This window comes from Numida meleagris, chromosome 1 (genome assembly GCF_002078875.1).
Source record: "Numida meleagris isolate 19003 breed g44 Domestic line chromosome 1, NumMel1.0, whole genome shotgun sequence".
Lineage (NCBI taxonomy): Eukaryota > Metazoa > Chordata > Aves > Galliformes > Numididae > Numida > Numida meleagris.
In genome coordinates this window covers 155,629,450-155,647,711 of record NC_034409.1, presented here as the reverse complement: position 1 = coordinate 155,647,711, position 18,262 = coordinate 155,629,450, and the positions used below count along the sequence as shown (strand labels likewise).

Genomic DNA, 18,262 nt, shown 5'->3' with positions numbered 1-18,262 from the left:
AAGCTTTATCTACCATTTGCATTGACTTTGGCTGCTTTCTTGGCAGCATGTTTTCAAAGTTGATTCAGAAGCTGCATAGCATTGAAACTGCAGTACTGGAAAGTATTGCAATTCAAGTGAATTGCCTCCGCTCAGCACACCTAAATTATTTTAGGCAAATCTCCATTTTTATTTTCATGTTGACCCATGGGATTATTGCTTGATTAAGAATCTTCTTTATATTTGATTGCTTTGATTACATCAGTGTAGTTCTGAATAATGTTTACTTCCAATTTTTTTGTGATTCAGATCCAATCTAGTTAGACATCTAGACACAACTGCATTTGGCTGATTGCAAGCAGTACACAGGAAGAAACTGCCAACTATACAGATTTTTTTTTTTTATTTGTTTGTTTTGTAACAGCAGTGCCTGAGTTCTTTTCATTTCAGGCATATTGCAGTTATAAGAAGTTACTTGTCTTTAAGAAGTTATACTCCAAAAAAGAAATATAGAAAAAGCAAAAAACAAAACAAAACAAAACAAAACAAAAACACAACACTGTGCATCTACAGAATTAATGGAGAAATTATGAATTCCATGTTAATAAAGTTTTAAAATGAGAGTGGACTGTTAATAGTGCAACAGTATAGCTGAAAAAAAGTGAAAATATTACTTCAGCATTTCCCTTCTTTAAAATATATTATATTTTTACATTTGGTTATTGTCTCTACATGTTATAGCAATGCAGCAATAAATTTAGGTTTTACTTTTTTTTTTTTTCAACTTTATTTTAAATGTCAGTTATTTTCCCCTCTGTTACAGAGGTCTTCCCACTTTCTCAGAATCTCTTCTGTTTGCCTTTTCATTGTTACAATTCATGAGCCAGCAAAAAGCTTAAGACACTTAAAAACTTTAAAGCTGTTTGAGTCACCAGAACAATGAAGAGCAGCTATAATTAGAATAAGAGTTTGGCGTGCTGCCTTCGAGTGGAAAACTAGACCTCCATTACAATGTTTTATGATCTACCTTCCAGTTCAACATTATACCTTTACTTATGAGAAATGAAAATAGAGAAAACACTGAAAATTAGATAAATATCAGTTATAAAAAGTAACTTGGCAGCATTCAGGCTATGGCCAGAGCTTACCTGACATTCTTCCTCTGAAAGTGATTGGAGAAAGAAAAAAAAAAAGACTAAATAGAATGAAAGTGGAAATGACAGAGATTATAAACTGCAGATTACAATCTTAATTATAAACCATGGTTTGTAATATGTTTTAATTTATCCCAAATAAAATAGTTTTAGGTGGATTTTTGTAGATAAGTTTGTTTTATCCAGGATAAGATTTTTACAAACTTTGCACAGGAAATGTTCCACTTAGTATATGATACTGAATATATAAACTCCACAAATACTGATCATCCTACAAGCAGGATCTCAGGAATACAATATCAATAATATCTATCCTACTTTGCATAAAACATTAGAGGAGGTTCTGCTTCTGAATAATCCAGGGAAAAATAATGCTGGACCTGTGAAATCTGATGTCAAACATAGCTGCAGTGACCATAAGATGACAGAGTTTAAGATAACCAATCCTGAGATTAGTTAGTAAGACAAGAAATTACAACCCTGGTAGCCAGAAGTGATTCCTGGTTGAGCTCAAAAGGAAGAAGAAAGTACACAGAAGATTCGAGCAGGGATGGATATCCTGGGAGAAATAAAGAGACACTTCCCCAGGATGCAGAAATTGAATTATTCAAGAAAAAGATCAGGTACAGATGAGAGTTAACAAGGGATGTGAAGGGAGAAATAATTCATTTAATTATATTGCCAATATGAGAAAGACTATGGAATTTTTTTTGTCCACTGCGCAACAGAGCAGCACCAAAGGACTCAGAAAAGGCTGAACTACTTAAAGCTTTCTTAGGCTCAGTCATTTTTTTTGTTGTTTTCTTCATGCTTTTAGGACTTCCAGGTTTCTGAGCCTAGTGGCAGGATCTATGAGGTACAAAGTATCCCTTAAAGCAACTTAAGGCTTACGTTAGCTCAACAGTGTCATAGAGAAGACTTTCTCTCTTATCTTTGACAGACCATGACAACTGTGAGATGTTTCTAGAGACTGATAAAAAGGTAACTTCCATCTATCCCAAGACATGGGTAACTACGGTCTTGTTTTTTCTGATCATAGAATCATAGAATGGCCTGGGTCGAAAAGGAACTCAAAGATCATCGAGTTTCAAACCCCTTTCTGAGTGCAGGGTTGCCAACCACTAGACAAGGCTGCCCAGAGCCATGTCCAGTCTGGCCTTGAATGCCTCCAGGCACAGGGCATCCACAACCTTCTTGGGCAACCTGTTCCAGTGCATCACCACCCTCTGAGTGAAAAACTTCCTCCTAATATCTAACCTAAATCTCCCGTCTCAGTTTAAGATCATTCCCCCTTGTCCTACTGCTATCCACGCTCATAAACAATCATTCCCCTTCCTGTTTATACGCTCCCTTCAAGTATTGGAAAACCACAATGAGGTCTCCCTGGAGCCTTCTCTTCTCCAAGCTAAACAAGCCCACTTCCCTCAACCTTTCTTCATAGGGGAGGTGCTCCAGCCCTCTGATCATCTTGGTGGCCCTCCTCTGGATCCGTTCCAAGAGCTCTGCATCTTTCTTGTGCTAGGGGCCCCAGGCCTGGACACAGTACTCCAGATGGGGCCTCACAAGAGCTGAGTAGAGGGGGACAATCACCTCCCTCTCCCTGCTGGCCACTCCTCTTTTAATGCAGCCCAGAACACAGTTGGCCTTCCGGGCTGCCAGCGCCCACTGCTGGCTCATGTCCAGCTTCTCGTCCACCAGAAGCCCCAAGTCCTTCTCCACAGGGCTGCTCTCAAGGAGATCTTCCCCCAGTCTGTATAAATACCTGGGATTGCCCCAGCCCAAGTGGGATCAAAGAGATCACAGAGCAAATCTTCATAAAAACTATATACATGCTGGATCACTAAAGACAGTGAGGATAATCAGAAGAGGCTGCCAAGAGAGGAACCTCCATAAGTGCCAATATTTAATGACCCTCAACAGGCTAATCTTACTTTGGACTTGAGTCTGCTTTGAACAAAGGTTGTTGAATCTGACTCTAGAAGGTCTCTTCCAAATTAAATTATATTTTAGGATTATAACAGCCAAGGTAAAAGCAAGCAGAAAGCAATTTTCAGTGCTTGCCTAGTCACAGCTATCTGAAACAACACCATAAAATAATCAGAAAATTCAGAACACCCTTCTCTTCATTTTTTTCTTGCTGGACAAAATTCCAATTTATTCAGAACATAGTCTTTTCAATTATACATAATTCAAAAGTTCTTTGACCAATTTTTTGATATCTGGTCTTTTCACTGCAGAGTGCAGAGGAGTAGAAGATCAAATGGAAAGTTGTCTGAAGGTTTATTAGAAAATCTAAATATGATTTCACTCATTACTTCATGGTCAGTCCTCTCCTTATTAAGGTATTTGCCCACATCCAGAAGGATTTAGATATGCTGTAGAATTGAAATGACAAATGTGAAATTAAATTTACTACTGACAGGCAGGAATACAAACATGTACAGCTGTCTTAAAAATAGTGGAAAGAGTGAACTAAATTAATTAAATATATATATTTTGCAGTTTCCTCTTTCTCCTTCTCTACAAACTATGCACTATACCAAAATAATTAAAAAGGCAAAAAATATACTGCTAAAAAAAATGTGATGTGTTTTAAATAATTTATATTCAAGAGGGCAAAGCGCTAATATTTCTGTGTATCTAGTATGTTTTCCTAACAGTTTAAGAATGTAGATTCAGGAATTGCGTTTGTTTTATTTTTTACCTCATCTATGCTGGAAAACATGAAAAACAAAAAGAGACAAAGAATTTGCCAAAGAGGAACAACAATTTATCATTATTTCTGCAAAATTTTGTTCATTCAGGAATGTATGTAATGCCTCCTATTTATTTCCATGAAAACTACAACAGGTACAAAGAACACAGTAACATTATTGGACAGAGCAAATTCTCAGCTACAAAACACTAGTTTTCAATGCAGTCACCACCATTTGCTATGCATTTTTGCCAGTGATGAACAAGAGCCTGCATGCTGTGTCCATAAATATCTGCACCAGTGGAGCTGACCCATGGTCATTGTCAACAAATGCTGAAATGCACCACCCAGCACCTCACTGTGCTCACATCCACTGTTTGGTCTCCATCAACATTCAGCAAGCATCAAGGAATGCCAGGGGGTGCCATTTTTTCTGCATGGAGGAATTCAGTGACACTCCTTTGCTTCATACACACTTCCAAGTTGGATGCCATTTTGTCAGAGTGCCCCTCTGCTGCCATCTGTCACACAGCAACAAAACGTAATGGAATATTGGTGGGAAGATTCAACCTCCACTGCCACGTCACCACCATCTACCTCTGCTGTCGTGGGCCAACATCGTAAAATAGGAGACATTACTTGCAGAGCTGCTCTCATAAAATTGGACACAGATTAGAAGGCCTTAGGTTGTTATCCCTTGTGTTTTCTTCTTGGAACACCGTAAATGCCAATTGACAGAAAGACTGAAATTTAGTATAACTGTCTGTTCACATTACTTTACTAAAGGAAAGACCTTACTGTTCTAGATAAAAACAGCATCACATGACAAATGTCAGGGACGCATAAGGCATTAGATGCATAATAGGTTTAATAGCGGCTAAAAGCCTGGAACACAAGAGGAGAGCCAGTTGCTAGCTCAGTGGGCTGAAATTACTGGGAACTGTTCTGGCATCTAGAAATCTGACAATATCAGGGCAAGATAGGAGAACAGAAACAAAATGTCAAGAATGATAAATGCTGAAAGGAAACAGATTTCTACATTTATTACATCTACTGATCTGAATCTATGAGGACTGCCTCACATATGCTGCAAACTACCTAGATCAATCTGTTATGGGTGTTATTTTCTCATTTATTTTAATTACTGGGGTTATTTAAATACTTCAATGAATGTTTACTATCTCAGGACAGAAAGCAGAGCACAGGCAAGGAAGAGGTCACCCTTAGACTGCAGCCTTACATAGAGTTTAAATGCAAAAATACTTGCTCTCTAATCTGTAAATTCAAAAGCATTCTGCACATTTTAATCTAAACTCTTGGAGTGGATTTTCATTTGAATGTACGAAATCAAAGGCTATAGCAAAGGCCAAAGTTTCAGACAACAATAACTATTTTAAGCTCTAATTACAGTCCAAAATCAAGCATGGTTTCATACATACCAGCTGCTCTAATACTAGGTCATCTTATATAATTTTGAAAATGATCATGATATATATATTTTTTTTTTACTGAAAATAACTTTTACACTTATTGAAAGTTATTAAGCCATTTTTCAGTTCATTCAAAGCAACTATTCATGAGAAGTTGGTGTTCAGTATTATTATCCTACTGTCAGTGTCTGAAAGATCTTGTATAACACCTTCAAAGACTGAAACTTCAAATAGCACCTTCTACAGTCATTTACACTTGTGGTGGGAGGCAAGAGGGAAGCAGGCATAAGGAGCCACAGAAAATCCTTTTCTATGAAATAAGCAGATCCCAAACATTTGATTTAGTTTTAATATAGTATGTTTGCATCCTACCTGTGAGCAGGTATCTTGCGATTCCCAGCAATCAGGATAACATCACAGAGCTGCTGTTGCTTCAGGTAGCTCTCCATCTTTCTGAAGGTTTGCTCAGCATGGTGAACAGCCTGGTAGAATTCCTCAGAGCTACTCGAATCTATGTCGCATAGAGGTGATAAGGGATGGCTGGCTGCTGACAGCCTGTAAACCACAAAAGAAGTTCCATGTTGGCAAGGTGTGACCAGTTGCCTAGATGCCATCTCAAACTTCTGGAAACTGATACGTGCAATTATTGCATCCTTCAAAATTCTTATCACCAGAAATACAATAAGGGACAAGTTATAAGGCTTTTAACACTGGAATATGTGGGTTTGTTTTTTTTTTTTTTTTGCTTTTTTTTTAGCATGGTGCACAGGAATAGTGTATTTTTTTCCTCTTTGATAAAGTTATTAAAACATAAATAAAGACAACAAACAGAAGTTCAGTATATTATTGTTAAGGATGACAGTACAACTATGTATTCATTATCAAAATATAATTGCTTTCTTATTTGTAGCACTTTAGAATAAAATTATTCTACAGAATTAGACAAATTACCTATTTTTCTGTTTAATCTTTAACAAGACTTCACAAAACAAAAAGAATAACAGAAAAAGCAACTCTATCTTTTCACTGACACTAAGAGTGCCTGCTCTACTTCACTTCTTCAAATTCACATTCATTTTACACCAACTCAAAAAGAAAATTAAAACTCCAACTGACTTACTTTATAATAAATTGGAAATATTTCCACATTGATAAATTACAGACATACTTTCTAACCAAAAAGCTCACTAATGCAAAGTTAATTTAGCCTAAAAAGATGATGATGTCTACAATCTGTAAACTGAAAAATAAAGTGGAAATAGAGAAAAATACAGTTTTTTTCTTCAAGGTATAGTCCTATTTTCTCAGTTTTATTTTATTTAGTTCAGCACTTCTGGTTCGAACCTTTACTGAAAATAAGAAAATCTCTCAGCAAGCACTAGCCTTTGAGGAAATACGCACTTCAAAACAATTCATGAAACAGTCAAGACATTATTTTTTTTCAAAAATATGACATTGTTTCAAATGAAAGCTGAAAATGAAGGGCTTCACAGATGATGCTGATTACATTCTTTTCTTCAACTAGATATATATAAAACAAGTTACATAATTGATAGAAGACCATCAGAGTATCTCAGGACATACTTCAGTCCATCAAATTAAATTGTATTACCAATTGTAATTCAAACCAATCTCCCTATCTACATATCCCATTGAAAGGAAAATATTCAAGAAAGAGTAAATATTTTTGATAATTTAAACTAATAAAATAGCAGTTTCAATATATAAACTTTGCACTAACTGGGTACCAAATTCTAAGGAATAATATTAATAGACCTTAATATAATGCAACCCACACTTCTAGTGCTGGAAATATTTGAAAAATGCAGGACAATAATTAACAAAACAGTTGCTAAAATGATACACAGTTATTTTTAAAAAAAAATTTAACATTTTTATTGACTTTTAATAAGACTATAATGTGATTCAGTGATTCATTTTTGCGTTATTTTTTTGTCCAAAGGTGTTCTGCGCACTCTCCTGTTTGTGGAACCACAGAGGAGACGAGGAAAGGTTGGTCCATCCTTCTGTCACAGGAAATTGCTATGCTTCACAGCATTCCTTTAAAATAGTTAGAAGCCTGTGTAATTCAAGGTGGCCCGTAGATGATCTGACATAGACCCAACTCACCCCCTGATTTCTATCTTACCTCCTGATCTGTGCCATATACATGTACTAGAATGTTAGCTATTGAAATTATTGCCCACATTAATGTCCCTTATGTAGAACTAAACTGGACTCTGAGAAATCATCACCTGTTTCTAATTAATCGATATTGCAATTTGTATTTTGTTAGGGTTACCATATATATGACTATCGTGTGGTTTAGACCAAATATAAACTGAGAGTATGTAAGAAACTGAACTGGCAAAAACTTTATTAACCATACTTAAATGAAATAGCTAAAAAGAAACTGGAGATTCAGAAAAGGACTTTTCCTTAAATCTGTTGTATTCATCTTTTTATACATTCAAGTAGTCCATGCAATACAGCCCTTAGAAGCTTCCTCTAAAGCTGAAAATAAATGTAATATTTTCATGAATGACATAATCTGCTTATCTGGACTGCCAACCACAATGAACAGAAATCCAAGTTTACTTTCATATCATAGATGATCAACAAACACTTTCAGATAAAACTGTAATGATGGAGCTGAGCTCATTAGTATGAGTAACAGGAAGAGATTTCAACATTTTCTTTCAATTATTTTCCCTGAGGTTTATTGTGGCCCTATGCATACTTCTTCAGTTTTATTGCTGAGTAATTAGAAAGACAAGTAATTCACAATAAAGAAATCAGTGTCTAATAAATGAGGCTGGTAGGGTCAAATAGACATAATTCTACCCTTCCTCCAGGAAACACGGAAGTTGAAACAGCAACAATTCTGAGAAATGACAGTAACAGGAATGAGCAGGCCTGAATTATTCCATATTGTTTGTTAAATCAGAAATTGGTGTAAGTCAGCTTACATTTGAACAGATAAGATTCTAACCCTGCCTCCTCCTGGCTTTTCAAAACACACTGTACTGTTAAAGTCAGAAAAACAGATGCACCCTTTTGTTTTCTTTTTTTATACTAGTTCTATAAAGCTAGATTGGGCTGAAATGAACTTAGTCTTTTTCTGTCTTTGCATAGCTACAGTGAGTTTGCCACAAATTTTGTCTGCTTTTCTGCTTGTCAGTTATAAACATTTTCCACCCTCAAACATATCAGTCTATCTGCCACTTAACGAGTCATTAAATAGCGGCTCAAAAACAAGCTCCAAAGGCACAGCAGATTTCAAATTACTATCTTGAAAACTAATAAACTTAGCAGACATAAGTAAGTTAATCTTTTATTTATTTTCTAAGAAAGCCCAGATAAAAGGTCTGCTACTGATCCTCTTTGAGAAGCTACCTCTTATTCATTATAAATGCTCTGTCTGCATAATCAGTACTTTAAATTCAGTCAGCAGCTTATTAATATAACAATTGTTAAAGAGCTTCAGAGAGCAAAGAACACTAGTTTTGTATTAGATCGTGAAAAGTATGAACTTATGACCAGTTAGTGATATAAAAGCAACATTTTCTCTTTGCCTATATTGTATTTGTTCAGGCAATATGAACAATTCAGTGAGAACTTGGTTGATTGCGTTCTGCAGGAACTCCAGCATAAATTCATCTGAAGTGCCCCTGATTTTTCAAAACACTTTTTAGCATTTTTGTACCTCGGTATGGATGGGAGGGCCTATTCTATAACACAAGAACTTGAAAGACTCCAGATGGCCTTTTCCCATAATCATTCTTAGTACACAAGTGCAAAACCTGAACTTATTGTGGGAATCTCAAACTTTCAGTTTGAAATTTCAAACACAAAACATGCTTAGTCTAGAACACTTTATCTTTAAACAATTTAGTGAACAATACAGAAATAAGAAAACCAGACCTTCCATGCATTTATGACCATGCTACTGAGTAGTACAGGATGAAAAAATTAAAAGGGCCAAAAAAATTATCAACATTATAAATGATCGGTAATCTCAAATGTTTCTTTAGGAAATGGCAAACCAGAATGAATACCAAATAAAAAGCAAAGGAAAAAAATCCACCCCAGCAGCTTTACAGAGACTAATTTTCAGAGTTCAGCATGCCATGCTGTTTTCAGAAAAGAAATGGTTTAGAAGAACCCAAAAGTGTTAATGAGGAAATTCAGTCTTTGAGACTTATGGATCTTGAAAGGATACAAACAGAAATTGAAGTTTAACTCTGAAAATCTACAGACTACACAGTGCTCCTCTTTTCTCAGAAAAAGCATTTTGATTTGAACAAGAGTGTTATTCTTTAATCAACTTTTACCTCTTCCTTACTTTGAAAGAAGAGATAAAAGAGCTGTAAAATCCCAGTAGAATTATTTGTACTCTTTCTTCTCTCAATTTAACATCCCTTCAGCCCACAGAAAATAAGAATTAAAATGCACCGTGGCCAAAGGTCCCCTAGAAACTGGTCATACTAAACAAGTTCACCGTTAAGACCTTTGGCCTTTTTGTAAAAGTTTAGATTTATTCAAGTAGGACAGAGGTTAATCTTCAGAAGGCATGTTGGGTAGATAATAGTTAGAACCCTACCGTAACATAGATATCTAGTCTGTTCACTCCTGTAATAATAAGAACATACTACTTCATACAGACTTCATTATTGCTCACTGACTGGTGGAAAGAATAGGGAAATGAAAACTGTAGGTTATGCTAACGTTGACAGGGAGTTAAAGTGAAAAAGCTAGGGGAAAAAAAAAAAGGGCTTCATGTGTATCTTTAACTTAATCTTCTATCTACTATATATCTTCTCAGAAAACTGGAAAGTAACTACTAAAATTAACACATTTGAGTTGCAAAGGTCTAAATAAATCTAGAGTAAATGCTAGTAGTAGAATATGTATCCCGAATAAAAATAAAATAAGTTTCAGAAAGGAAATATAAATCAAAACACAACAAAACAAAAACAAAACAACTTTGATATAAGAGGGAAGAGAATTCATGCAACTTGAAACTGCATAAGTAGAGGCTTAGATTTAGAAATGGCTTCAATTCTGGAGGTGCAGAAGGGAGTAAAACCCCATCATCATATAGATTACTTTATAAAATACTTAGATGTTTTGCATACTTAATTGGAATATATTTCTTATGCCTTCTACTGAAGACCTGGCCTCAATTAAAGATGTCTTCACTTGGGAAATGTCACATGGTTTCGTTGTCATTGGAATATGAAATTCTGCTCTATTTAACTTGTTTTCATTTTTCACTTAGACAGGATTAATCATTCAAATTTATCTAAAAACAGTTAAAGGATCATCGTATATATTACTGGGTACATACCTAAAGTACATAGACCAGAAAAAAAATAATCCAGTTCATCTGGAAAAAGAAATCCACTATGGTTTTGCTATTTATAACTTGAAAAACTATTACAGATATATTTCAGAAATATAAATGCAAAAAAAAAAGTCTTCAGACAAAAATAGTTTTCTAAAAATGACTGTCAGAACGTCTAGGAATATTTGTAGGTTGCCCCAAAAGTAATGCCTCCTTTTTATTTCCCTGGAAATATGGAAGCTTTCAAGGCAAGGCTGGTCTAGTGGTTGGCGACCCTGCACAGAGCAGAGGGGTTGAAACTAGATGATCCTTGAGGTCCTTTTCAACCCAGGCCATTCTATGATTCTATGATTTCCATGGAAACTACAACAAAGAGCACAATAACCCTATTTGATAGAACAAATTCTCAGCTACAAAACACTCGTTTTCAACATAGTCACCACCATTAGCTTTTGCCAGTGATGAAAAAGAGCCTGCGTGCCGTGCTGGTAAATATCTGCATGTCTGTTCAGAACGTGGCTTGTCTTTCACATCACTGTCACCATTGCTGAAGTACATCACTTACTGCCTCATTACACTCACATCCACTGTTTGTTCTTCAGAAACATTCAGCAAGTATTGGTGAATGTCAATGGATGCCACTTTTGTCTGCATGGAGGAATTCAGTGACACACCTTTTCTTCACCCCCATTTCCATGTCAGATGCCATTCTGAAGGAATGCCCTTCTGCTGCTGACTGTCCCACTGCAATAAAATGTAATGGAATATTGGTGGGAAGGTTCAGTCTCTACTGCCATACCACCACCATCTGTCTCTGAGATTGTAGACCAATATAAGAAAATAGGAGGTGTTACTTTTGAAGCAGCACCCATATAAATTGTGGAATTGCACTTACCAAACTGAGATGGACTGTCAAAAGTCATGACTTTCATTAGCGATTACTTGCAAAAATACAGAAGATACAGTTTTATATTTTAAAAGTCTTTTAAACCATTTTCTTATAGCAACAGAAAGTTTGAAAGTCTGTTAGTTGATCAAAAGGCATGCTTTTTACTCCACTGACGGGAATTATATCTGCAACAGGGTTCTACCTAGAGTTTCAGGAGATCAGTAAAAATTTATTTCATAAAAGACAATACTGGATAGAAGTGTCAGATAAAAAAAGTAATCAGAACATCAAATAGGACTATTTATACTATTTCAGTTCAGAGATGCATTATTGCTGTCTCAAAGTTTCCATACCTATGAAAAAAAAATATTTTTAGACAGTCATTGCAGATGACAGATTTGTCATTCTGGAGATAATATTGTTTCCTTGTAAATGTAATTTGGAAATCAAACTACTGGTAATGCAAATTATTCTTTGGACACCACAAGAAAAAATTCAGACACCAGGGCGTGTGACTAGCAAAAATATGTATTAACCCACTGTTCTGAATATTTGTGTATCTTAAATGTATTACTAGCCTCAGTAAACAAAATATTAGTTACCCGTTTATTGCTACAACCTCAAACAAGTTGTCTGAGTAACAATTTTTAAGAACAAGGACAATAAAAGGGATCATTGTGCTACACTGAAACTGTTTCTATGGAGAAAAATAAAATATATGTTTTTGCTTAGTAGATGACAGAAAAAAAAATTAGAAGTAGGCTTAGAAAAGGAAGAGTTTATTCAGACTGTAATTTTACCAGGTTACTAACTGTGGTAGTTTCACACTAGTAGGTAGCTCAATTCCATCACACTGCTGTCTCATTCCCCTTCTTCAGAAGAACGGGGAGAAAATATGATGGAAAAAGGCTCACGAGTTGAGGTAAGGACAGAGAGATTGCTCACCTGTTACGTTTATGGGCAAAACAGACTCAAAATAGTGAGATTAATGTAATTTATTGCCAATTACTAAGAGACTAGAGCAGTGAGAGACTAGAAGCAAACTAAACACCTTTTCTTCATCCACTGTCTCCTACTTCCTTGCCCCAAGTGGTGCAGCAAAAGAAGCAGTGTGGGCAGTGATCAGCCCATTGTGCTTTGTCCCTGCCACTCTTTCATGGTCAGTCTCTGCCTTTGCTCCTCACAACATCCCTCCCATGGCATGCCGTCATTTCCAAACTGATCTTTCATGGCCTTCCCACAGGCTGCAGCTCTCCAAGTACTGCTCCAGCACACCTCTGTACCACCAGGCCCAACCTTCAGAAGCAGAGTTCTCCAGCACAGATCCCCAAGGGCAGCAGCTCCTTCAGACCTCCTGCCCACCATGGATTCCTCTTCTCTCTCTTTTCATCCCCTCTCCTTCCTTTTAATATAAGAGAAGCAGGCAGCCTACTGCAATGAATTAGCTTAGCTTCATACTGCTACTGCTTCTTCAGACATAATTCCCCCAGTCCCACCAAAAATCATTGCAACCTTTCACTATTCTTTTTCAGTCAGTGAAGATTTTGACTCAAAGTAAGAATGATAAACAAATCCGTACTGCTGCACAAATGAAATTCCTTCTGTTTGCCAGACTCTTTGCTTCCCATTATGTCAAATAAATAAGTAAATAAATAAATCATAACAAAAGGTTTGTTATTTGCTGATTTATGGTCTTCTAATCCTTTTACGACAAATATGTAAAACAATAAATCCTAATACATGAATCAAGGATTCACAATGCATTCATAGTGCATTCATACTTTAATTACCCAACTGGTAATACAATAGAGAGACACCATTTTCACAGTGATTACAGAATTGTCATCATGAAACTTTATTCATGCTTTGGTTAAGAATTTTCTAGAACATTTGATTCCACATTTCTATGAAGGAAAAGTTGAATTAAAAATATTATTAGGACCCAGAAATTCAAAACTGCTATTTCAACTTAAAGTCTACTTTAAAAGTTGAAGTTCTCCCATTTCTAAAATAATACACCATTATTCTTAACACACATCTCTTTGTTTTTTTTTTTTTGTTTGTTTGTTTGTTTGTTTGTTTCATTACAATAAATTACTTGGAGTCCTTTAAAATAAATTTTCTACTTACTTTGATCCAAACCATTAATGAATGTAGTAAATAATAGAAGGTGGCTGTTCATGGCAGATGAAGTCATCAGACATTTAAATTGGATGAGAAATAACTGTCTCCACTGTAGAAATCACTAACTGGGAAATCTGGGACAAATGGTAAAGAATGTTGAAAAGGAGCCTGATACTGATGCCCTGAGCAGTTAAACGTGACAGGATGGAGACGTACTGTGCTATCTTCTTGCAGATGTGAAATACTCATTCCTCTTGCTTAAAAGTACCAACAAGTAGACAGGTGCAAGAAGAAAACTAAAAAGCAGATGCAATATTGTAAATGAGAGACAAGTGATTTCTTAACAGTTCAACAAATTTATGGCATTTTATTTTGTATCACTGTGCATCAGCTGAGCAGCACGAGCGAAGACACAAACTCAGGAAGATACAAAGCACAGACTGCCACACTTTCCTTGGAGTCAAGTAATTATGATGGCTTATTGCAGATGATGATCTGCACTGAATCTTTTTTATTTTCTTAGATTCCTCATACATAGTATACCGAAACAGTTCTCCTGTTAAATTATGTCTCTTATTCTCCAATGCTACTTCTTATGGTAGCAACTGTCAAATGTGTTAGCACTTTATAATTCAGCTTTAAAAAAAATGGACTGAGTCCAAGCCTGAGGATGAATGCAGAGTCTTAGTACCCCTTGTAGAGGGCAAAAATGTGAGCAAGATTGTCCTTCCAAGTCTACAAAAAGACTCAGGTCATGTGCCTGGTGCTGGATCTGCCTCTCACAATAAAAAATAAACTTCCAGTGAGGCTGTTTCCAATTGAAAGTATGTTTTTTTAAGAACTGATAATTGTTATGGATGGAAAGCTGGTTGACAGATAAAACAGAGCTATATTAAAATTAATGTTTATTTAATAAATAAGAAATTCTGCTAAGCATTTCAGATCAGTTCTTAAAAATAATCATTATGCACTAATTCTATTTTTGTATTTTTTGTCATTATTCAGAATCATTTAGTCATGAGTAACATTCAGAGTTTCACTAATTGTGATTTTTAGTCAAGAAAGTGAATACAGAAAATATAACCAATGTGAAAGGCTAATCACTGAAAGGGACAAACTGATAACAGAGCCTTACCAACTTTTGGTGTGTGGACAAAAAAAAAATTCACTGACAGTTTCATTATTTCAAATCATAAAAATATTGCGATACATGTAACTGTATTGTATCGACATGAATTTATAAATGTTGCCATTGAAATAACGAATATTAAACTTTAATATTAAATGAATACTAAAATATTATTCATTAAATTAATACTATGCAAATACATGAAATACAAGTATAAAACAGTAGCATTTTGAACTGACTTTAACTTACATGCTGTCAAAGCCACAGCAAATAAAAGATAGCTTCTGACAAGTACTACAAGGAAATGATATCAGATAATATTTTAATTCAGAAGTTATGCACATAAAATAACTTACGGTTTTATTACCACCCATCATTTATGCACCTATTTAGCCACAAAATTAGAATCTTACAAATAAAGGCACTTAAGATTGTACATTCAGAATCTGCTGAAGCAAAAAATACCCAGGAGACTCCTCTAATATTCTATGCAGAGGAAGCTCCCATATCTTTCAGACAGCTCTGTCTGTAAATTTATTAGTGGTGTGTAATTCTCCAACAGTTGCAACTTAATAAAATTGACACAGTACCACCAATAGAGTATCACTCTTCTACGTTAGTACCATAACTGCTCTAGAAATAATTAAGCTTCACATTCTAAAAAATCAGCCCCAGATTTCCTAGTGGAATGGTCTAGAGTGAGCAGGTGAAAAAAAAAAAAAAAAAAAGGAGAGAGAAAGAGAAGTTAAAAGCATGCTCCAGCTGATTCCTTTAAAATTGCTTTTGCTTCCCTCCTTACAAGAGTGCTGTATTTTCTGAATGGATCACTTACATTATGCAACATTTAACAGAATTATGACATTACATTAGTGTCATATATTAACTACTTTGTTACGACATATGATTACATCTATGTGGGTAAACTAAATAAATTAGCCCACATAGTTACATGTAGTTACACATTTAGAGTGTGTGCACAAGGATGTAGAATTACAAGAATGCAGGATTTTTTTTTTATTGAGATATTTTCTTCTAATATTTAATTTATGACAGGTACTTAATGCAAATATAAATTATATATGTGAATGATGGAAGTGGCATAAAAAAGAATAAGCAAGAATTGTATTACCATTGCATTTAGCATATATTTCAATAGAATTTCAAAGTGTAACTGTATTATGTGCAGAGAGTCAGAAAACTTAATAATCCTATGACTGCCATGGGCATCATGTCGATGACCATGGGGAATTTAATCCCTAAAAAATCCCAGTTCAAAATTCTAGTTAAGTACAGGTCAAAGGGGAAATCCACTCACATGCACATAAACACCCACACACAACCAGCCCACCACCATTCAGCAAGTTGAATGAATGATGCTTCAAAACAGGGAGCTTGCACTGCAGTAGCAAGAAGCAGAATTATCTCTTCCTGCTACTCATTACAGACCTGTACAGTGTCACATCTTTCACTGACGCTGACAGATTTTGTGGTTCCAATATGTATGCCTGCATCTGCAAAGCACTGGGAAAGATATATCTGAAATAAAGGCATAAAGTGTATCCCATTTTGTCACCCTGTTTTGAAGTGCCAATACATTTCTTTGATAATCTTGAAAACAGTGACTGACAATTTGGTGGAGTCTCTCTAAAGTGAATTTGACTAATTCAGCTTCTACACTACAGGATCACCTCAACCTTGGGAACTGAACTGGCAAGCAGTTTCAGACTGCATATTCTATAACAACTAATGGTTATTAACCCTGTACATGCTCAAGCTATGCTCTTCATAATGTGTTCAATTTAAAAAGGTCTAACATATTTTTTTTACTTGTATGCTGGTACAAACATGTACCTATTAATATTGTTTTTGTCTGACATAGTATTTGCAAAAGCAACTATTAAGAGTCTGAAAACAGGCAGTAGAGGCTAGGCCTCTGAATTCAAAAGGCAGAAACACACATGCTAAATACTGCCCTTAAACTACACACTTGTAGATACGGAATCTCCAACCAAAGCCACAATGGTAGGTAGGTACAGCTACACAAAGCTACAGGGCAGCAAGTGGCATAATTAGTGCTCACCTTAGCAAATAAAGATATTTTTTACTGTGAGAGTAGTGAGACACTGGAACAGGTTGCCCAGAGAGGCTGTGGATGTCCCCTCCTTGGAAGTATTCAAGGCCAGGATGGATGGGGCTGTGAGCAACCTGGTCTAGAGGGAGGTGTCCCTGACTATAGCAGAGGAGTTGGAACTACGTGATCTTAAATGTCCCTTCCAAACCAAACCATTCTATGATATAATATAACAGTGTATTTGAATATTTTGACATTAATCTTTCTTGATCAATGTAATATTCATTGGAAAGGTGAATATTAATATAAGAATGGATAATAGAAATGTATTTTTAATCAAACTACTTTAAAATCTCTGTAACTACGCCTGCATTTGCATCACCAGATTAGAAAAAGATTTTCATTATCTGTCATTCTTTGCATAAAATGCCATTATAACAGCAAACAACTTAGTGCATTAAAATAAAAAATGTATACAGGTAAATAATTTATCTTATAAACTAAAAAATAGTGCAATCCTATTATCTGATTTAAATGAAAAATGACATTTTAAGGTCTATTAAAAAAAAAGGTAATCTTACTTAGGTAAGTGGAGTTCTAGGAATGTATTAGTGCTATATGAGTCAGAAATGGGAAATTTTGCTTTCTGCATCTTTTATTTGCCAGCGTTCCCTGAGCAAGAAATTCACAACTGCTTTCAAGGCTTAGACTAAAAAAAAAAATCAGCAATAATGCAAAAAATAGGTACTGTATTCTTTTAGGGGTGCGTTTGGATTTATTCATTTTCATTGGACTACATTAATTTCAATGGAATTTATTCATATATACTGGCTTTATATGTGTTTTCTGTTCCTACTTCAAATTTGTCAAAGTTCTGATGCAATGTTCTACATATACAAGACAGACGTTTAAATTCCTTTCTGAACATATCAAACATTGGTAATCCGTGTTTGAATAAGAGATTTATTGAAGCTTGACTAAGATTTTTCTCCAATCCCTTTAAATCTATCCAAGTCACAGACACAATAGTACTATAAAACTGCACTCAACACCATGTGTACGTAGGAGAGACAACATCCAGTCATAATTTCACTCCCGGCTTCACTATGTTTCATGTAGAGCCCAAACAGCTATATTATGGCAGGCTACCTATAAGCAATCATTTAAGACTGCTCATTTTTTCAACTCCACCATATATGGAAATTAAACAGTGAGGTGGAATGTGAAGAGGAAGAAGGAAACGACTTCTAACAGGAGTTCATGCCATTAGTCTTCAAAAAAAAAGAGAGGAAAAAGAAAAAAAAAGCAGCAAAAAGGAAAAGGAAAAAAGGAAAAGGAAAAAAGGAAAAGGAAAAAAGGAAAAGGAAAAAAGGAAAAGGAAAAGAAAAAAGAAAAAAAGGAAAGAAAAAGAGAAGAAGAAAGAAAAGGGAGAGGAGGAGAGGAG

The 18,262-nt window shown here is 35.3% G+C and overlaps 1 protein-coding gene across 2 annotated transcripts in view; it reads right to left on the bottom strand.

Annotated features, from left to right (window-relative positions):
* KLHL1 (kelch like family member 1) overlaps positions 1-18,262 on the bottom strand; it is a 204,962-nt gene that overhangs the window by 139,697 nt on the left and 47,003 nt on the right. For both annotated transcript variants that reach the window (XM_021417641.1, XM_021417643.1), the window contains exon 2: positions 5,631-5,813. In XM_021417641.1, the coding sequence (XP_021273316.1) occupies positions 5,631-5,813 (183 nt within the window). The remainder of the gene's footprint in view (positions 1-5,630; positions 5,814-18,262) is intronic.